Source organism: Pseudophryne corroboree, chromosome 5 (assembly GCF_028390025.1).
Source record: "Pseudophryne corroboree isolate aPseCor3 chromosome 5, aPseCor3.hap2, whole genome shotgun sequence".
NCBI classification, from domain to species: domain Eukaryota; kingdom Metazoa; phylum Chordata; class Amphibia; order Anura; family Myobatrachidae; genus Pseudophryne; species Pseudophryne corroboree.
Window position 1 is genome coordinate 286126983 of NC_086448.1, and position 23114 is coordinate 286150096.

The 23114-nt window shown below is 48.4% G+C and overlaps 1 protein-coding gene across 2 annotated transcripts in view; it reads left to right on the plus strand.

The window, feature by feature from the left end:
- Window positions 1-23114, plus strand: part of MYRIP (myosin VIIA and Rab interacting protein) — an 835957-nt gene that overhangs the window by 791835 nt on the left and 21008 nt on the right. For both annotated transcript variants that reach the window (XM_063922392.1, XM_063922393.1), the window contains one exon: window positions 20798-20959. In XM_063922392.1, the coding sequence (XP_063778462.1) occupies window positions 20798-20959 (162 nt within the window). The remainder of the gene's footprint in view (window positions 1-20797; window positions 20960-23114) is intronic.

The window sequence follows — 23114 nt, forward strand, 5'->3', positions numbered from 1 at the left end:
TCGCACTGCGACTGCGCCAAGTAATTTTACAATGGAGATAGTATTTTTACTCACGGCTTTTTCATCGCTCCGGCGATCGTAGTGTGATTGACAGGAAATGGGTGTTACTGGGCGGAAACAGGCCGTTTTATGGGCGTGCGGGAAAAAACGCTACCGTTTCCGGAAAAAACGCAGGAGTGGCCGGGGAAACGGGGGAGTGTCTGGGCGAACGCTGGGTGTGTTTGTGACGTCAAACCAGGAACGACAAGCACTGAACTGATCGCAGATGCCGAGTAAGTGTGGAGCTACTCTGAAACTGCTAAGTAGTTTGTAATCGCAATATTGCGAATACATCGTTCGCAATTTTAAGATGCTAAGATACACTCCCAGTAGGCGGCGGCTTAGCGTGAGCAACTCTGCTAAAATCGCCTTGCGAGCGATCAACTTGGAATGAGGGCCATAGTGAAGTAAAAGATATCATTAACTATATAACAAAAAAGTTGTTTGAAGAAAAGTCTTAATTTCACTTAATTGTTACTTCCTCGTCTGTTACTTATTTCCCAATACCTTGTTAAAGGCTTCATCATTCCGGTAACGGCATCTTCAGTGCACTTAAATAGCATCCTTACACTGTAAATTACAATTAAATGCTACCTTGTCTGTGGTGGGTTATTAAATCTGATCTGTAAGTAAATACATCATTAGCTAAGAAATTGCTTAATACAATGAAGAAACAATTTGAATAAGCAGTTACTGTTGAGGGAGCAATTAATTCATAGTTGTGGGAGCCTATTAATTAAAGATTAGGAAACGTTTACTATGGGATTGCTAAAAGAAATGAAGCAGACCTAGGGGGTAATTCAGAGTTGATCGCAGCAGCAAATTTGTTAGCAGCCGTGCAACACCATTTGCATAGCAGGTGTGTGGGGGTGGGGGTGGGGGGGCTTGGGGGCAGATATAACAGTTGCAGAGAGAGTTAGATTTGGGTGGGTTTTTGTTTCTGTGCAGGGTAAATACTGGCTGCTTTACTTTTACACTGCAATTTAGATTTCAGTTTGCACATACCCAACATAAATCTAATTCTCTACGCACATGTTATATCTGCCCCCCCCCCCCCCCCGCAGTGCACATGGTTTTGCCCAACTGCTAACAAATTAGCTGCTGCGATCAACTCTGAATTAGGCCCATTATGTTTGTGTTATAAAGATGTTTGCAAAATACATAACGTGAGTTACTTTAGAAGCAGGGCCGGTTCTTGGCCTTGTGGCGCCCCGGGCAAAGTATAGGGGCATGGCTTCAAATGGGGGCATGGTCAGTTACGCCCCCATTAGTGCCCCCTGTAGCACCGCTGAAAAAATAAAAAAAAGTATACTTACCATCCCCGTTCCTGATCCAGACCGCTGCAGACCTCCTCCGCCGGCGCCGCTCTTCTCCTCTCCTCTCCTCGATCTATGGGAGAGACGTCATTACGTCTCTCCCATAGAACAGCATAGATACTAGAGGTCAATTATGACCCCTAGTGTCTGTGCCACTGCGGGGGGCACAGTGGCGGATCTTGCCATGGTGCGGCGCCCTCCGGATGGTGCCAGCGCCCTCCGGAAGGCGGCGCCCCGGGCAAAAGTCCTGCTTGCCCGTGGCAAGATCCGCCACTGTTTAGAAGACACGTGTTACTGCAACCCAAACAGTAATATCACTTTTCTCTGACGTCCTAAGTGGATGCTGGGACTCCGTAAGGACCATGGGGATTAGCGACTCCGCAGGAGACTGGGCACAACTAAAGAAAGCTTTAGGACTACCTGGTGTGCACTGGCTCCTCCCACCAAGACCCTCCTCCAGACCTCAGTTAGATTCTTGTACCCGGCTGAGCTGGATGCACACTAGGGGCTCTCCTGAGCTCCTAGAAAGAAAGTATATTTAGGTTTTTTATTTTACAGTGAGATCTGCTGGCAACAGACTCACTGCAGCGAGGGACTAAGGGGAGAAGAAGCGAACCTACCTAACAGGTGGTAGTTTGGGCTTCTTATGCTACTGGACACCATTAGCACCAGAGGGATCGACCGCACGACCCGACCTTGGTGTTCGTTCCCGGAGCCGCGCCGCCGTCCCCCTTACAGAGCCAGTAGCATGAAGAGTCCGGAAAATCGGCGGCAGAAGACTTCGGTCTTCACCAAGGTAGAACACAGCACTGCAGCTGTGCGCCATTGCTCCTCATGTACACCTCACACTCCGGTCACTGATGGGTGCAGGGCGCTGGGGGGGGCGCCCTGAGGGCAATATATGACACCTTGGCTGGCAAATCTACATCATATATAGTCCTAGAGGCTATATAGATGTAAAATTACCCCTGCCAGTATTCCAGAAAAAGCGGGAGAAAGTCAGTTGAAAAAGGGGCGGGGCTTCTCCCTCAGCACACTGGCGCCATTTTCTCTTCACAGTGCAGCTGGAAGACAGCTCCCCAGGCTCTCCCCTGTAGTTTTCAGGCTCAAAGGGTTAAAAAGAGAGGGGGGGCACTAAATTTAGGCGCAATATATGTATACAAGCAGCTATTTGGGGAAAAATCACTCAGTTATAGTGTTAATCCCTGTATTATATAGCGCTCTGGTGTGTGCTGGCATACTCTCTCTCTGTCTCCCCAAAGGACTTTGTGGGGTCCTGTCCTCAGTCAGAGCATTCCCTGTGTGTGTGCGGTGTGTCGGTACGGCTGTGTCGACATGTTGGATGAGGAAGGTTACGTGGAGGCGGAGCAGAGGCCGATAAATGGGATGTCGCTCCCTGTGGGGCCGACACCAGAGTGGATGGATAGGTGGAAGGTATTAACCGACAGTGTCAACTCCTTACATAAAAGGCTGGATGACGTAACAGCTGTGGGACAGCCGGCTTCTCAGCCCGCGCCTGCCCAGGCGTCTCAAAGGCCATCAGGGGCTCAAAAAACGCCCGTTACCTCAGATGGCAGACACAGATGTCGACACGGAGTCTGACTCCAGTGGCGACGAGGTTGAGACATATACACAATCCACTAGGAACATCCGTTACATGATCTCGGCAATGAAAAATGTGTTACGCATTTTCTGACATGAACCCAAGTACCACATAAAAGGGGTTTTATATTTGGGGAGAAAAAGCAGCCAGTGTTTTGTTCCCCCATCAGATGAATGAATGAAGTGTGTAAAGAAGCGTGGTTTCCCCCGATAAGAAACTGGTAATTTGTCTGACGTCCTAGTGGATGCTGGGAACTCCGTAAGGACCATGGGGATTAGCGGCTCCGCAGGAGACTGGGCACAAATAGAAAGCTTTAGTACTACCTGGTGTGCACTGGCTCCTCCCCCTATGACCCTCCTCCAAGCCTCAGTTAGATTTTTGTGCCCGAACGAGAAGGGTGCACACTAGGGGCTCTCCTGAGCTTCTTAGTGAAAGTTTTTCCTGAATCAGACGAATTAAATGAGGTGTGTGATGAAGCGTGGGTTTCCCCTGATAAAAAACTGATAATTTCTAAAAAGTTATTGGCATTATACCCTTTCCCGCCAGAGGTTAGGGCGCGTTGGGAAACACCCCCTAGAGTGGATAAAGCGCTCACACGCTTATCAAAACAAGTGGCGTTACCGTCTCCGGATACGGCCGCCCTCAAGGAACCAGGTGACAGAAAACTGGAAAATATCCTAAAAAGTATATACACACATACTGGTGTTATACTGCGACCAGCAATCGCCTCAGCCTGGATGTGCAGCGCTGGGGTAGCTTGGTCGGATTCCCTGACTGAAAATATTGATACCCTGGATAGGGACAGTATATTGTTGACTATAGAGCATTTAAAAGATGCATTTCTATATATGCGAGATGCACAGAGGGATATTTCCACTCTGGCTTCAAGAGTGAGTGCGCTGTCCATTTCTGCCAGAAGAGGATTATGGACGCGACAGTGGTCAGGTGATGCGGACTCTAAACGGCATATGGAAATATTGCCTTATAAAGGGGAGGAGTTATTTGGGGTCGGTCTATTGGACCTGGTGGCCACGGCAACTGCTGGGAAATCCACATTTTTACTAGAGATGAGCGCCTGAAATTTTTCGGGTTTTGTGTTTTGGTTTTGGGTTCGGTTCCGCGGCCGTGTTTTGGGTTCGAACGCGTTTTGGCAAAACCTCACCGAATTATTTTTGTCGGATTCGGGTGTGTTTTGGATTCGGGTGTTTTTTTCCAAAAACACTAAAAAACAGCTTAAATCATAGAATTTGGGGGTCATTTTGATCCCAAAGTATTATTAACCTCAAAAACCATAATTTACACTCATTTTCAGTCTATTCTGAATACCTCACACCTCACAATATTATTTTTAGTCCTAAAATTTGCACCGAGGTCGCTGTGTGAGTAAGATAAGCGACCCTAGTGGCCGACACAAACACCGGGCCCATCTAGGAGTGGCACTGCAGTGTCACGCAGGATGTCCCTTCCAAAAAACCCTCCCCAAACAGCACATGACGCAAAGAAAAAAAGAGGCGCAATGAGGTAGCTGTGTGAGTAAGATTAGCGACCCTAGTGGCCGACACAAACACCGGGCCCATCTAGGAGTGGCACTGCAGTGTCACGCAGGATGGCCCTTCCAAAAAACCCTCCCCAAACAGCACATGACGCAAAGAAAAAAAGAGGCGCAATGAGGTAGCTGACTGTGTGAGTAAGATTAGCGACCCTAGTGGCCGACACAAACACCGGGCACATCTAGGAGTGGCACTGCAGTGTCACGCAGGATGGCCCTTCCAAAAAACCCTCCCCAAACAGCACATGACGCAAAGAAAAAAAGAGGCGCAATGAGGTAGCTGTGTGAGTAAGATTAGCGACCCTAGTGGCCGACACAAACACCGGGCCCATCTAGGAGTGGCACTGCAGTGTCACGCAGGATGTCCCTTCCAAAAAACCCTCCCCAATCAGCACATGATGCAAAGAAAAAGAAAAGAAAAAAGAGGTGCAAGATGGAATTATCCTTGGGCCCTCCCACCCACCCTTATGTTGTATAAACAAAACAGGACATGCACACTTTAACCAACCCATCATTTCAGTGACAGGGTCTGCCACACGACTGTGACTGATATGACGGGTTGGTTTGGACCCCCCCAAAAAAAGAAGCAATTAATCTCTCCTTGCACAAACTGGCTCTACAGAGGCAAGATGTCCACCTCATCTTCACCCTCCGATATATCACCGTGTACATCCCCCTCCTCACAGATTATCAATTCGTCCCCACTGGAATCCACCATCTCAGCTCCCTGTGTACTTTGTGGAGGCAATTGCTGCTGGTCAATGTCTCCGCGGAGGAATTGATTATAATTCATTTTAATGAACATCATCTTCTCCACATTTTCTGGATGTAACCTCGTACGCCGATTGCTGACAAGGTGAGCGGCGGCACTAAACACTCTTTCGGAGTACACACTTGTGGGAGGGCAACTTAGGTAGAATAAAGCCAGTTTGTGCAAGGGCCTCCAAATTGCCTCTTTTTCCTGCCAGTATAAGTACGGACTGTGTGACGTGCCTACTTGGATGCGGTCACTCATATAATCCTCCACCATTCTATCAATGTTGAGAGAATCATATGCAGTGACAGTAGACGACATGTCCGTAATCGTTGTCAGGTCCTTCAGTCCGGACCAGATGTCAGCATCAGCAGTCGCTCCAGACTGCCCTGCATCACCGCCAGCGGGTGGGCTCGGAATTCTGAGCCTTTTCCTCGCACCCCCAGTTGCGGGAGAATGTGAAGGAGGAGATGTTGACAGGTCGCGTTCCGCTTGACTTGACAATTTTGTCACCAGCAGGTCTTTCAACCCCAGCAGACCTGTGTCTGCCGGAAAGAGAGATCCAAGGTAGGCTTTAAATCTAGGATCGAGCACGGTGGCCAAAATGTAGTGCTCTGATTTCAACAGATTGACCACCCGTGAATCCTTGTTAAGCGAATTAAGGGCTGCATCCACAAGTCCCACATGCCTAGCGGAATCGCTCCGTGTTAGCTCCTTCTTCAATGCCTCCAGCTTCTTCTGCAAAAGCCTGATGAGGGGAATGACCTGACTCAGGCTGGCAGTGTCTGAACTGACTTCACGTGTGGCAAGTTCAAAGGGCATCAGAACCTTGCACAACGTTGAAATCATTCTCCACTGCACTTGAGACAGGTGCATTCCATCTCCTATATCGTGCTCAATTGTATAGGCTTGAATGGCCTTTTGCTGCTCCTCCAACCTCTGAAGCATATAGAGGGTTGAATTCCACCTCGTTACCACTTCTTGCTTCAGATGATGGCAGGGCAGGTTCAGTAGTTTTTGGTGGTGCTCCAGTCTTCTGTACGTGGTGCCTGTACGCCGAAAGTGTCCCGCAATTTTTCTGGCCACCGACAGCATCTCTTGCACGCCCCTGTCGTTTTTTAAAAAATTCTGCACCACCAAATTCAAGGTATGTGCAAAACATGGGACGTGCTGGAATTTGCCCATATTTAATGCACACACAATATTGCTGGCGTTGTCCGATGCCACAAATCCACAGGAGAGTCCAATTGGGGTAAGCCATTCCGCGATGATCTTCCTCAGTTGCCGTAAGAGGTTTTCAGCTGTGTGCGTATTCTGGAAAGCGGTGATACAAAGCGTAGCCTGCCTAGGAAAGAGTTGGCGTTTGCGAGATGCTGCTACTGGTGCCGCCGCTGCTGTTCTTGCGGCGGGAGTCCATACATCTACCCAGTGGGCTGTCACAGTCATATAGTCCTGACCCTGCCCTGCTCCACTTGTCCACATGTCCGTGGTTAAGTGGACATTGGGTACAACTGCATTTTTTAGGACACTGGTGAGTCTTTTTCTGACGTCCGTGTACATTCTCGGTATCGCCTGCCTAGAGAAGTGGAACCTAGATGGTATTTGGTAACGGGGGCACACTGCCTCAATAAATTGTCTAGTTCCCTGTGAACTAACGGCGGATACCGGACGCACGTCTAACACCAACATAGTTGTCAAGGACTCAGTTATCCGCTTTGCAGTAGGATGACTGCTGTGATATTTCATCTTCCTCGCAAAGGACTGTTGAACAGTCAATTGCTTACTGGAAGTAGTACAAGTGGGCTTACGACTTCCCCTCTGGGATGACCATCGACTCCCAGCGGCAACAACAGCAGCGCCAGCAGCAGTAGGCGTTACACGCAAGGATGCATCGGAGGAATCCCAGGCAGGAGAGGACTCGTCAGACTTGCCAGTGACATGGCCTGCAGGACTATTGGCATTCCTGGGGAAGGAGGAAATTGACACTGAGGGAGTTGGTGGGGTGGTTTGCGTGAGCTTGGTTACAAGAGGAAGGGATTTACTGGTCAGTGGACTGCTTCCGCTGTCACCCAAAGTTTTTGAACTTGTCACTGACTTATTATGAATGCGCTGCAGGTGACGTATAAGGGAGGATGTTCCGAGGTGGTTAACGTCCTTACCCCTACTTATTACAGCTTGACAAAGGGAACACACGGCTTGACACCTGTTGTCCGCATTTCTGGTGAAATACCTCCACACCGAAGAGCTGATTTTTTTGGTATTTTCACCTGGCATGTCAACGGCCATATTCCTCCCACGGACAACAGGTGTCTCCCCGGGTGCCTGACTTAAACAAACCACCTCACCATCAGAATCCTCCTGGTCAATTTCCTCCCCAGCGCCAGCAACACCCATATCCTCCTCATCCTGGTGTACTTCAACACTGACATCTTCAATCTGACTATCAGGAACTGGACTGCGGGTGCTCCTTCCAGCACTTGCAGGGGGCATGCAAATAGTGGAAGGCGCATGCTCTTCACGTCCAGTGTTGGGAAGGTCAGGCATCGCAAACGACACAATTGGACTCTCCTTGTGGATTTGGGATTTCAAAGAACGCACAGTTCTTTGCGGTGCTTTTGCCAGCTTGAGTCTTTTCAGTTTTCTAGCGAGAGGCTGAGTGCTTCCATCCTCATGTGAAGCTGAACCACTAGCCATGAACATAGGCCAGGGCCTCAGCCGTTCCTTGCCACTCCGTGTGGTAAATGGCATATTGGCAAGTTTACGCTTCTCCTCCGACAATTTTATTTTAGGTTTTGGAGTCCTTTTTTTTCTGATATTTGGTGTTTTGGATTTGACATGCTCTGTACTATGACATTGGGCATCGGCCTTGGCAGACGACGTTGCTGGCATTTCATCGTCTCGGCCATGACTAGTGGCAGCAGCTTCAGCACGAGGTGGAAGTGGATCTTGATCTTTCCCTAATTTTGGAACCTCAACTTTTTTGTTCTCCATATTTTATAGGCAGAACTAAAAGGCACCTCAGGTAAACAATGGAGATGGATGGATTGGATACTAGTATACAATTATGGACGGACTGCCACGGTTAGGTGGTATAAAAAAACCACGGTTAGGTGGTATATAATACAATTATGGATGGACGGACTGCCTGCCGAGTGCCGACACAGAGGTAGCCACAGCCGTGAACTACCGCACTGTACACTGGTTGATAAAGAGATAGTAGTATACTCGTAACAACTAGTATGACGACGGTATAAAGAATGAAAAAAAAAACCACGGTTAGGTGGTATATATTATAATACAATTATGGTTGGACGGACTGCCTGCCGAGTGCCGACACAGAGGTAGCCACAGCCGTGAACTACCGCACTGTACACTGGTTGATAAAGAGATAGTAGTATACTCGTAACAACTAGTATGACACTATGACGGTATAAAGAATGAAAAAAAAACCACGGTTAGGTGGTATATATTATAATACAATTATGGATGGACGGACTGCCTGCCGACTGCCGACACAGAGGTAGCCACAGCCGTGAACTACCGCACTGTACACTGGTTGATAAAGAGATAGTAGTATACTCGTAACAACTAGTATGACTGACTATGACGGTATAAAGAATGAAAAAAAAACCACGGTTAGGTGGTATATATTATAATACAATTATGGATGGACGGACTGCCTGCCGACTGCCGACACAGAGGTAGCCACAGCCGTGAACTACCGCACTGTACACTGGTTGATAAAGAGATAGTAGTATACTCGTAACAACTAGTATGACACTATGACGGTATAAAGAATGAAAAAAAAACCACGGTTAGGTGGTATATATTATAATACAATTATGGATGGACGGACTGCCTGCCGACTGCCGACACAGAGGTAGCCACAGCCGTGAACTACCGCACTGTACACTGGTTGATAAAGAGATAGTAGTATACTCGTAACAACTAGTATGACACTATGACGGTATAAAGAATGAAAAAAAAACCACGGTTAGGTGGTATATATTATAATAATACAATTATGGATGGACGGACTGCCTGCCGAGTTCCGACACAGAGGTAGCCACAGCCGTGAACTACCGCACTGTACACTGGTTGATAAAAAGATAGTAGTATACTCGTAACAACTAGTATGACACTATGACGGTATAAAGAATGAAAAAAAAACCACGGTTAGGTGGTATATATTATAATACAATTATGGATGGACGGACTGCCTGCCGACTGCCGACACAGAGGTAGCCACAGCCGTGAACTACCGCACTGTACACTGGTTGATAAAGAGATAGTAGTATACTCGTAACAACTAGTATGACACTATGACGGTATAAAGAATGAAAAAAAAACCACGGTTAGGTGTTATATATTATAATACAATTATGGATGGACGGACTGCCTGCCGAGTGCCGACACAGAGGTAGCCACAGCCGTGAACTACCGCACTGTACACTGGTTGATAAAGAGATAGTAGTATACTCGTAACAACTAGTATGACTGACTATGACGGTATAAAGAATGAAAAAAAAACCACGGTTAGGTGGTATATATTATAATACAATTATGGATGGACGGACTGCCTGCCGACTGCCGACACAGAGGTAGCCACAGCCGTGAACTACCGCACTGTACACTGGTTGATAAAGAGATAGTAGTATACTCGTAACAACTAGTATGACACTATGACGGTATAAAGAATGAAAAAAAAACCACGGTTAGGTGGTATATATTATAATACAATTATGGATGGACGGACTGCCTGCCGACTGCCGACACAGAGGTAGCCACAGCCGTGAACTACCGCACTGTACACTGGTTGATAAAGAGATAGTAGTATACTCGTAACAACTAGTATGACTATGACGACGGTATAAAGAAAGAAAAAAAAATACCACGGTTAGGTGGTATATAATTATACAATTATGGATGGACGGACTGCCTGCCGAGTGCCGACTGCCGACACAGAGGTAGCCACAGCCGTGAACTACCGCACTGTACTGTGTCTGCTGCTAATATAGACTGGTTGATAAAGAGATAGTATACAACAATATACTACTATACTGGTGGTCAGGCACTGGTCACCACTAGTCACACTGGCAGTGGCACTCCTGCAGCAAAAGTGTGCACTGTTTAATTTTAAATTAATATAATATTATGTACTCCTGGCTCCTGCTATAACAACCTGCAGTGCTCCCCAGTCTCCCCCACAATTATTATAAGCTTTTATACATTGATGTGCAGCACACTGGGCTGAGCTGAGTGCACACAGACTGAGTCACACTGTGTGACTGCTGTGTATCGTTTTTTTCAGGCAGAGAACGGATATAGCAGAGAACGGATATATTAAATAAAAGTTAACTTAACAACAACTGCACTGGTCACTGTGGTAAACTCTGTCTGCACAATCTCTCTCTCTCTCTCTCTCTTCTAATCTATTCTAATGGAGAGGACGCCAGCCACGTCCTCTCCCTATCAATCTCAATGCACGTGTGAAAATGGCGGCGACGCGCGGCTCCTTATATAGAATCCGAGTCTCGCGAGAATCCGACAGCGTCATGATGACGTTCGGGCGCGCTCGGGTTAACCGAGCAAGGCGGGAAGATCCGAGTCGCTCGGACCCGTGAAAAAAAAAGTGAAGTTCGTGCGGGTTCGGATTCAAAGAAACCGAACCCGCTCATCTCTAATTTTTACCCCAGGTAGCCTCTCAACATAAAAAGACGCCGTCTTATCCGGCTCAGTCCTTTCGTTCCCATAAGGGCAAGCGGGCAAAAGGTTCCTCTTTTCTGCCCCGGGGCAGAGGAAGGGGAAAAAGACTGCAACAGACAGCCACTTCCCAGGAACAAAAGCCCTCCCCCGCTTCTGCCAAGTCCTCAGCATGACGCTGGGGCCTTACAAGCGGACTCAGGCACGGTGGGGGCCCGTCTCAAGAATTTCAGCGCGCAGTGGGCTCACTCGCAGGTGGACCCCTGGATCCTGCAAGTAGTATCTCAGGGGTACAAATTGGAGTTCGAGACGTCTCCCCCTCGCCGGTTCCTGAAGTCTGCTTTACCAACGTCTCCCTCCGACAGGGAGGCAGTATTGGAGGCAGTTCACAAGCTGTATTCCCAGCAGGTGATAATCAAGGTACCCCTCCTGCAACAAGGGAAGGGGTATTATTCCACGCTGTTTGTGGTACCGAAGCCGGACGGCTCGGTGAGACCAATTTTAAATCTGAAGTCTTTGAACACTTACATACAGAGGTTCAAATTCAAGATGGAGTCACTCAGGGCGGTGATCGCGAACCTGGAAGAGGGGGACTATATGGTGTCTCTGGACATCAAAGATGCCTACCTCCATGTCCCCATTTACCCTTCTCATCAAGGGTACCTAAGGTTTGTGGTAGAAAACTGTCACTATCAGTTTCAGACGCTGCCGTTTGGATTATCCCCGGCACCTCGGGTCTTTACCAAGGTAATGGCCGAAATGATGATTCTTCTTCGAAGAAAAGGCGTTTTAATTATCCCTTACTTGGACGATCTCCTGATAAGAGCAAGATCCAGAGAACAGTTAGTAGTCGGAGTAGCCCTATCTCAAGTAGTGCTACGGCAGCACGGCTGGATTCTAAATATCCCAAAATCGCAGCTGATTCCGACAACACGTCTTCTGTTCCTAGGGATGATTCTGGACACAGTCCAGAAAACGGTGTTCCTTCCGGAAGAAAAAGCCAGGGAGTTATCCGACCTAGTCAGAAACCTCCTGAAACCAGGGCAAGTCTCAGTGCATCAATGCACAAGAGTCCTGGTAAAGATGGTAGCTTCCTACGAAGCGATTCCATTCGGCAGATTCCACGCAAGAACGTTCCAGTGGGATCTGCTGGACAAATGGTCCGGATCGCATCTTCAGATGCATCAGCGGATAACCCTGTCCCCAAAGACAAGGGTGTCTCTTCTGTGGTGGTTGCAGAGTGCTCATCTTCTAGAGGGCCGCAGATTCGGCATTCAGGACTGGGTCCTGGTGACCACGGATGCCAGTCTGAGAGGCTGGGGAGCAGTCACACAGGGAAGAAATTTCCAGGGCTTGTGGTCAAGCCTAGAGACATCACTTCACATAAATATCCTGGAGCTAAGGGCCATCTACAATGCTCTAAGCCTAGCAAGACCTCTGCTTCAAGGTCAGCCGGTGCTGATCCAGTCGGACAACATCACGGCAGTCGCCCACGTAAACAGACAGGGCGGCACAAGAAGCAGGAGGGCAATGACAGAAGTTGCAAGGATTCTTCGCTGGGCGGAAAATCATGTGATAGCACTGTCAGCAGTGTTCATTCCGGGAGTGGACAACTGGGAAGCAGACTTCCTCAGCAGGCACGACCTCCACCCGGGAGAGTGGGGACTTCACCCAGAAGTTTTCCACATGATTGTGAACCGTTAGGAAAAACCAAAGGTGGACATGATGGCGTCACGCCTCAACAAAAAACTAGACAGGTATTGCGCCAGGTCACGGGACCCTCAGGCAATAGCTGTGGACGCTCTGGTAACACTGTGGGTGTACCAGTCAGTGTATGTGTTCCCTCCTCTGCCTCTCATACCCAAGGTACTGAGAATCATAAGAAGGAGAGGAGTAAGGACTATACTCGTGGCTCCGGATTGGCCAAGAAGGACTTGGTACCCTGAACTTCAAGAGCTGCTCACGGAGGACCCGTGGCCTCTACCTCTACGAAGGGACCTGCTCCAGCAGGGACCCTGTCTGTTCCAAGACTTACCGCGGCTGCGTTTGACGGCATGGCGGTTGAACGCCGGATCCTGAAGGAAAAAGGCATTCCGGATGAAGTCATCCCTACCCTGATCAAAGCCAGGAAGGATGTAACCGTGCAGCATTATCACCGTATTTGGCGTAAATATGTTGCGTGGTGCGAGGCCAGGAAGGCCCCTACAGAGGAATTTCAACTGGGTCGTTTCCTGCATTTCCTGCAAACAGGACTGTCTATGGGCCTAAAATTAGGGTCCATTAAGGTTCAAATTTCGGCCCTGTCGATCTTCTTCCAAAAAGAACTGGCTTCAGTTCCTGAAGTTCAGACGTTTGTCAAAGGGGTGCTGCATATACAGCCTCCTTTTGTGCCTCCAGTGGCACCTTGGGATCTCAATGTGGTTTTGGGGTTCCTAAAATCACATTGGTTTGAACCACTCACCACTGTGGACTTAAAATATCTCACATGGAAAGTGGTAATGCTATTGGCCCTGGCTTCAGCCAGGCGCGTGTCAGAATTGGCGGCTTTATCCTATAAAAGCCCTTACCTAATTTTTCATACGGATAGGGCAGAATTGAGGACTCGTCCTCAATTTCTCCCTAAGGTGGTTTCAACGTTTCATCTGAACCAGCCTATTGTGGTACCTGTGGCTACTAGGGACTTGGAGGACTCCAAGTTGCTGGACGTAGTCAGGGCCCTGAAAATATACGTTTCCAGGACGGCTGGAGTCAGAAAATCTGACTCGCTGTTTATTCTGTATGCACCCAACAAGCTGGGTGCTCCTGCTTCTAAGCAGACTATTGCTCGTTGGATTTGTAGTACAATTCAGCTTGCACATTCTGTGGCAGGCCTGCCACAGCCAAAATCTGTAAAAGCCCATTCCACACGGAAAGTGGGCTCATCTTGGGCGGCCGCCCGAGGGGTCTCGGCTTTACAACTTTGCCGAGCAGCTACTTGGTCAGGGGCAAACACGTTTGCTAAATTCTACAAATTTGATACCCTGGCTGAGGAGGACCTGGAGTTCTCTCATTCGGTGCTGCAGAGTCATCCGCACTCTCCCGCCCGTTTGGGAGCTTTGGTATAATCCCCATGGTCCTTACGGAGTTCCCAGCATCCACTAGGACGTCAGAGAAAATAAGAATTTACTTACCGATAATTCTATTTCTCATAGTCCGTAGTGGATGCTGGGCGCCCATCCCAAGTGCGGATTGTCTGCAATACTTGTACATAGTTATTGTTAACTAAATCGGGTTATTGTTGTAGTGAGCCATCTTTTCTAGAGGCTCCTCTGTTTATCATACTGTTAACTGGGTTCAGATCACAAGTTATACGGTGTGATTGGTGTGGCTGGTATGAGTCTTACCCGGGATTCAAAATCCTTCCTTATTGTGTACGCTCGTCCGGGCACAGTATCCTAACTGAGGCTTGGAGGAGGGTCATAGGGGGAGGAGCCAGTGCACACCAGGTAGTACTAAAGCTTTCTATTTGTGCCCAGTCTCCTGCGGAGCCGCTAATCCCCATGGTCCTTACGGAGTTCCCAGCATCCACTACGGACTATGAGAAATAGAATTATCGGTAAGTAAATTCTTATTTTCTAAAAAGTTACTGATGGCGTACCCTTTCCCGTCAGAGGATAGGTCACGTTGGGAGATATCCCTTAGGGTGGATAAGGCGCTCACACGTTTGTCAAAAGGTGGCACTGCCGTCTTAGGATACGGCCACCTTGAAGGAACCTGCTGATAAAAAGCAGGAGGCGATCCTGAAGTCTGTATTTACACACTCAGGTTATATACTGAGACCTGCAATTGCCTCAGCATAAATAGGGCTGCTGCAGCGTGGTCTGATACCCTGTCAGATAATATTAATACGCTAAGACAGGGATAATATTTTGCTAACATTGAGCATATTTAAGACGTTGTCTTATATATAAAGGATGCACAGAGGGATATTTGCCGGCTGGCATCCAGAATTAATGCAATGTCCATTCTGCCAGGAGGGTATTAGAAACCCGGCAGTGGACAGGTGATGCTGCCTGTAAAAGGCACATGGAGATTCTGCCTTATAAGGGTGAGGAATTGTTTGGGGATGGTCTCTGGGAAGAAAATGTTTTACCTCAGGTTTCCTCACAGCCTAACAAAGCACCGTATTTTCAGGTACAGTCCTTTCGGCTTCAGAAAAGCAAGCGGGTCAAAGGCGCTTCCTTTCTGCACAGAGACAAGGGAAGAAGGAAAAAGCTGCACCAGCAGCCAGTTCCCAGGATCAAAAATCTTCCCCTGCTTCCTCTGAGTCCACCGCATGACGCTGGGGCTCCACAGGTGGAGACAGGTGCGGTAGGGGCGCGTCTCGGGAACTTCAGGGACCAGTGGGCTTGCCCACAGGTGGATCTCTAGGTTCTGCAAATAGTATCACAGGGATACAGGCTGGAGTTCGAGGCGACTCCCCCTCGCCGTTACCTCACATCAGCCTTGCCGGCTGCCCTCGGAGAAAGGTAGTACTGGCGGCAATTCACAAGCTGTACTTCCAGCAGGTGAAAGCAAGGTACCCCTCCTTCAACAAGGCCGGGGTTACTATTCCAAAATGTTGTGGTACCGAAACCAGACGGTTCAGTGAGACCCATTCTAAAATTGAAAGCCTTGAACACTTATATACGAAGGTTCAAGTTCAAAATGGAATCGCTCAGGGCGATTATTGCAAGCCTGGAGAATTTCATGGTATCACTGGACATCAAGGATGATTACCTGCATGTCCCTATTTACCCTCTTCACCAGGAGTACCTCAATATTGTGGTACAGGATTGTCATTACCAATTCCAGACGTTGCCGTTGGTCTGTCCCCGGCACCGAGGTATTTACCAAGGTAATGGGCGAAATAATTATCCCGTACTTGGACGATCACCTTATAAAGGCGAGGTCCAGGGAGCAGTTGGTTCCTACGACGCGTCTACTGTTCCTGGGTATGGTTCTGGACACAGAACAGGATAAAAAGGGTTTCTCCCGGAGGAGAAGTCCAAGGAGTTGTTGTCTCTAGACAGAGACCTCCTAATACGTATACAGGTGTCGGTGCATCAATGCACGCGAGCCCTGGGAAAGATGGTAGCTTCTTACGAAGAAATTCCATTCGCCAGGTCCCATGCAAGGATTTTCCAGTGGGATCTGTTGGACAAGTGGTCCGGGTCGCATCTTCAGATGCATCGGCGGATAACCCTGTCTCCAAGGGTCAGGGTGTCGCTGTTGTGGTGGCTGCAGAGTGCTCATCTTCTAGGGGGCCGCAGATTCGGCATACAGGACTGTGTCCTGGTGACCACGGATGCCAGCCTTCGAGGCTGGGGGCAGTCACACAGGGAAGGAACTTCCAAGGCTATGGAAAAGTCAGGAGACTTCCCTACACATAAATATTCTGGAACTGAGGGCCATTTACAATGCCCTAAGTCAGGCTAGACCCCTGCTTCAACACCGGCCGGTGCTGATCCAGTCAGACAACATCACGGCGGTCGCTCATGTAAATCGACAGGGCGGCACAAGAAGCAGGATGGCGATGGCAGAAGCCACAAGGATTCTCCGATGGGCGGAAAATCATGTGTTAGCACTGTCAGCAGTGTTCATTCCAGGAGTGGACAACTAAGAAACCTCCACCCGGGAGAGTGGGGACTTCATCCAGAAGTCTTCCAAATGATTGTACACCGTTGGGAAAGGCCACAGGTGGACATGATGGCGTCCCGCCACAACTAAAAGTTACAAAGATATTGCGCCAGGTCAAGGACCCTCAGGCGATAGCTGTGGACGCTCTGGTAACACCGTGGGTGTACCAGTAGGTGTATGTGTTCCCTTCTCTGCCTCTCTTACCCAGGGTAATGAGAATAATAAGAAGGAGAGGAGTAAGAACTATACTCATTGTTCCGGGTTGGCCAAGAAGAGCTTGGTAACCAGAACTCCAAGAAATGATCTCAGAGGACCCATGGCCTCTGCCGCTCAGACAGGACCTGCTGCAGCAGGGGGCCTGTCTGTTCCAAGACGTACCGCGGCTGCGTTGACGGCATGGCGGTTGAACGCCGGATCCTGAAGGAAAAGGGAATTCCGTAGGAAGTTATCCCTACGCTATTTGAAGCTAGGAAAGAAGGGAACGCAAACCATTATCACCGCATATGGCGGAAATATGTTGCGTACTGTGAGGCCAGGAAGGCTCCAAAGGAGAAATTTCAGCTGGGTCGATTTCTGCACTTCCTACAGTCAGAGGTGACTATGGGCCTAAAATTGGGTTCCATTAAGGTCCAGATTTCGGCTCTATCGATTTTCTTCCAAAATTGAACTGGCTTCACTGCCTGAAGTTCAGACTTTTGTTAAGGGAGTGCTGCATAGTCAGTCCCCGTTTGTGCCTCCAGTGGCACCGTGGGATCTCAACGTGGTGTTGGATTTCCTGAAGTCGCATTGGGTTGAGCCACTTAAATCCGTGGAGTTATAATACCTCACGTGGAAAGTGGTCATTCTGTGGGCCTTGGCGTCGGCCAGGCGTGTATCAGAATTGGCGGCTTTGTCATACAAAAGCCCTTATCTGTATTTTATATGGATAAGGCGGAATTGAGGACTCGTTCCCAATTCCTTCCTAAGGTGGTATAATTTTTTAATGTGAACCAACCTGTTGTGGTGCCTGCGGCTACTTGGGACTTAGAGGATTCCAAGTTACTGGATGTAGTCAGGGCCCTGAAAAGTATATGTTTCCAGGACAGCTGGAGTCAGGAAAACTGACTCGCTATTTCTCCTGTATGCACCCAACAAGCTGGGTGCTCCTGCTTCTAAGCAGACGATTGCTCGCTGGATCTGTAGCACGATTCAACTTGCACATTCTGCGGCTGGACTGCCGCACCCTAATTCTGTAAAAGCCCATTCCACGAGAAAAGTGGGCTCTTCTTGGGCGGCTGCCCGAGGGGTCTCGGCTTTACAACTTTGCCGAGCTGTTACTTGGTCGGGTTAAAACATTTTTGTAAGAGTCTACAAGTTTGATACCCTGGCTGAGGAGGACCTAGAGTTTGCTCATTCGATGCTGCAGAGTCATCCGCACTCTCCCGCCCGTTTGGGAGCTTTGGTATAATCCCCATGGTCCTTACGGAGTCCCAGCATCCACTTAGGACGTCAGAGAAAATAAGATTTTACTCACCGGTAAATCTATTTCTCGTAGTCCATAGTGGATGCTGGGCGCCCATCCCAAGTGCGGATTGTCTGCAATACTTGTTTATAGTTATTGCCTAACTAAAGGGTTATTGTTGAGCCATCTGTTGAGAGGCTCAGTTATATTTCATACTGTTAACTGGGTATAGTATCACGAGTTATACGGTGTGATTGGTGTGGCTGGTATGAGTCTTACCCGGGATTCAAAATCCTTCCTTATTGTGTCAGCTCTTCCGGGCACAGTATCCTAACTGAGGTCTGGAGGAGGGTCTTGGTGGGAGGAGCCAGTGCACACCAGGTAGTCCTAAAGCTTTCTTTAGTTGTGCCCAGTCTCCTGCGGAGCCGCTAATCCCCATGGTCCTTACGGAGTCCCAGCATCCACTACGGACTACGAGAAATAGATTTACCGGTGAGTAAAATCTTATTATTACAGTACTTAGGAGTCTATTTATTATTGGTGGCAGTGGAGGGGGGCAAATATGATCATTCTTTTCTGCCGCATTCTACAGTATTAAATAATTAGTCTTTGGGGTTATTGATAAGTCTTCTTTTGCTGGGACTGTGTAATAAACTGATAGTGTAAGCCAGTGTTTTCTACAAATGTGTCCACATACACCTATCCTCACACTGCGCCAAATACTGTAATCCCATTTAGCATGTCACCGACTTTGCAACTTTGCCGCGCCAATACACCAATCCTAAGTACCTAAAGGTAAATGTATGAAATGGCGACATGGGGGGAGAAGTGGTACCACTTCTTCCCCACATATTACAGCGGCGAAGCTTGCTCAGTAAAAGGAGGCTTTGCATTCCTGTCAATATCGTAGCTGTGATCTAAAAGATAGCACGCCGATGTGCAGGGCAATGTAAGAACACTCAGTAGCACTGACCGTTCCAACACCTGCAGCTATTGATTTCGACAGTTGCAGGTGTCGTTGCCATATCTCCACAGCAGGGACAGCGCTGTCCCTGACTGTGGCGGGTGCTGGCTCCGGACTGCATGTGAGATCTTGCGAGATCTCGCACATGCACACTGGAGCCGGCCGGGCAGGGAGACACAGCGCATCAACACTAGGCTGCCAAAAGGTATAGCCGGAGGGAGGAGTTTTCACTCCCCCTCTCCGGAAGCCGAGGTGTTAATATGTCTCGGTGCTAGTGCTTCCTGCTTCCCGGTATCATACATTTACCGCCTAGTACCTTATAAGCAATTAAAATGCAAAATGAAAGGAGCACAATGGAGGGAAAAATGAACAGCATAGGATTGAGCCAGGCATCTCACACTATATGCAAAAAGTGTAGGTGTATGAGGGCACATTTGTATCGCTGTCCTCAGAGCACCCTAACATTAAATGTATTTCATATACATAGCTCATGTTTATTCATTACTGATTAATTTTAAAAGTTCCACAGGTGGTACAGTATTAATTATTTCATAATATTGTGGGGAAACCTGGAAAACATGCACTGTTGGGGTTCCCTCAGGACTGGAGTTGGAAAATGCTGGCATATGCTTTAACTTTATAGCAGACTTTGGACCCAACTTGTCTACTGCAAGCGCATGCCATCTGCCCGAGCATGTGCTAGCATAGGCTACCAGAGCCTCAAGGCTACAACAGCCTATGGTATCTCAAGATAGTAGAGCTCATTCAGAGATGGACGCAGGCCGCTACATACGCAGCCAGATCTGCGTCCATCTCCTCACATGCTGGGGATCATCCAGCACAGGGCAATGCCGCCCTGCATGTGTGAGACCGATTCCCGATTAGATTGTGGTCGCATCGGAACTAAGGTGGACTCCTGGCAGCTCAGCCCGGCGCAGCGGTTGGCCGCCATTTTTTTAATCGTGAGCGGCTGCATGTGACATCACACAGCCACCCCAAAAAAGGTCCCAGGATAACCCCCGCCCCCCAATGCCGTGCCGCCACCCCACGAACACCCACCGCTTTCAATCACATTGCGGTCGCATCCATCGGGTATGTGATCGCAATCTGTGCACATACCCGTGTGCAGTTTGCCGATTTCACCAAACCGCCATGGGCCGCATTAGCAGCCGGGTCTGAATAAGGTCCAGTGTTAGCAGTTCAGGGCCAAGCAAGAAATTCTACTATACTTAGCTGAACGAAAGATATCTTTATATTTCCAGTGTCCAGCCTTTAGTAAATTGCAGAGACCTCATACTGTGGCCATATTGTGGAGGATAACTATCGTAAAATGTTGGTAAATAAACTCCATACTCTTTAGGAAATACCTTCACTTTATCTCCATAGTAAACAGAAAATGAATGGGCCATATTATGTTTTAGAATACTAGTATAATGAAGCCGTTATCCTGGGTCACCTCAGTCCCCCCTCTCCTCCCTACATTCCCCCCTTACCCACTCCCTCTTTGTCCCCCCACTGCTACACTTAACCCTGTTCAACGGGCTCACCTCTCTTGTTGGTATGTACCCTTCTATTGCACGCCCCTGCTCTCACTGTGCATAACAGTGACTAGACAAATCATCGTCAATTATTATATAGATGGAGCTGCTCTCATGTTTAGCTAGCAGTAAGTGATACTCTTTGGTTTGTGTATATATCATTTTAACACTGTATTTGCTACAAGTATTTGCTCGGTAATTGGATTTTGATGTTTTGTCCTGTCCATTGCAGGTATATCTCACAGCTGGTACTGTGTATGGCTTAGAAGGTCAACTGGAAGAGATAGAAGACTCTGCGCGCAAAATCAACAGTGTAACTACTGAAATAGAACTTGCTGATCTTGAAGATCAAGTGGCAACAGCAGCTGCCCACGTCCATCATGCTGAGCGTCAGGTGATTCACTTTGTACCTTAGACATGTTGCAAAGTTAAACTGTTTTTGAAATATAGTGACTACTACATACAACAAATACATCATGTTTATCATTGACAGTATCAGGCTAGCTTCCACCACCTTAGAAAACAATAGGGGGGATGTACCGAGCCTTGGAGATTGATAAAGTGGAGAGATCTAAAGTAGCAGCCAATCAGCTCCTAACTGCCAAGTTACAGGCTGTGTTTGAAAGATTACAGGAGCTGATTGGTTAGTACTTTATCACTCTACATTTTATTTCTCTACAAGGCTTAGTACATCTCCCCCCCCCCCCCAACCCACGTGTACTGTAACTACAGTTATGCACATAACCCACAGTCAGTAAGGCATGCTCCAGTTTTCCGTGCTCCTTCCTTCATTTTTACGCCCAGAAATGCAGCCATCTTGGTCCACAAATCCATGTGCTTCCCTTTAAAAAGGGGTTTATTAGAACAAGAACAGGCATATGAAATCACAGAGCTGCATCTTGCTGTGGTGTTGCCATTTTGCACTTTCAGAAATTACTGTTATCCTTAATATGTGCTAATGTAGGGCTTTTGACAATTTTTTTTTAAATCTAAGAGCCAGGATGAATGCAGGGCCGTCTTAACGGCAGTGTAGGCCCCTGGGCACAGCAATGCATTGGGCCCCCTATCCATCCTCCAGCGGTAGGGGTGGGGTGTGCTATCAGTGGCAGCTTTGATTCCCACGGGCGGTAGGGGGTGTTCTATCTTCCGCTCAGCATGTAGGACATGGAGCAGTAATTTCTGCTAATTGCTCCTTTACTGCACAGATGAGGTGGGAGGGAGAACACCAAACTGTAGAAGGGGGCATTGGGCTGAATGAAGGCACCCTGGTACATGACTTCCGGGGTGGTAGGGGGTGTTTAATACGCAGGGGAGGGGTGGCTAATGGAGTGGGCTTAATATTCATCATTTTCTGGTGGGAGGGCAGCTTGCTTGACTGTAGATATCTCAAGTTCCTGAAAATATATTTCTTAGCTTTGAATGGCATAAAAACTAGAAAGTCCCACCTTTCAGAAGGTTCTGTGAACTTGGGGATCAGAGGTCAGGAGCCAGAGCAATCCTCCAATGAATATATAAAACTGTATACCAGGCGTGTGGAGCTGGAGCAGGGACCAGCTGCTGGAAGGCTGATATCTCTGGTTCTGGGCACAGTAGAGACAAGCTGACAGTGTCCAGCAAAAGGGGAGAGTCTCAGCTTTTGGATTATACCCTCAGAAAAACTCTAAGTCAGACAGAACCTGAGATATCTGGCTGGGAAGAGCAATTAACAGGCTCGGATGGGGACCACTGCTTTCACGTTGAATATCTCCGGTTCCCCAAGGCCAATTTTCAAAAATCTGGTACCCCTGGAAAGAGGGGATCCTCAGCTATCAACCTAGGGCCCTTATACTCCTGGGGCCCTTGGGCAAGAGCCCATTGAGCCCATACGTAAAGACGGCATCATGAAAGTATAGGAGTCAGACCACCGTCCTCCAAAAAAAACCACATTACTGAGCAGCTACTCCCCACTGCTCCACTTATTGTCCAGCTTCCCCTCACCTCTCCCTTTGGCCAGATCACTTCAGCGGACAGCTTCTCCCCTCCCCACTTCTCCGCCTCATGGCCACATTTAATCAGCGGCCAGCTTCTCCCCACCTCTCCCACCGGCCAGATCACATCTGCGGTCGGCTCCTCTCTGGCTCTCCCCCCAGCCAAGTCACATTAGCGCCCAGCTTCTCCCCACCTCTCCACCCAGACAGATCACATTCACAGGTGGGTCCCACCTGACCGTCCTACATTTCCGGGACACAGCAGCATCCGGGTGACCCCCTAACCCTCCCTTCCCCCTTAGTACACAAACAGCGGCCGTGTCGCCTTATCCCCCTCCCTCCCAGACCACAGCAGCATGGCTTTCCCTCCCCTACTGATAACACATTGGATTGGAGGCTCTGTGCCCTCTCCCCGCAGCAGCCACTATGCTCCTTCGCCCAGTGTAGTAAGTAACAGTTAGCCGTATCAGCTTGTTATCGCTTCGGATGTCCCAGGATCAATACGTGATATAGTGTGAGAAACCGGTGCAACTGAGCCATTCCAAGAGGTGTAGAGTACCGTATTTTTATTTATTTTTTAAA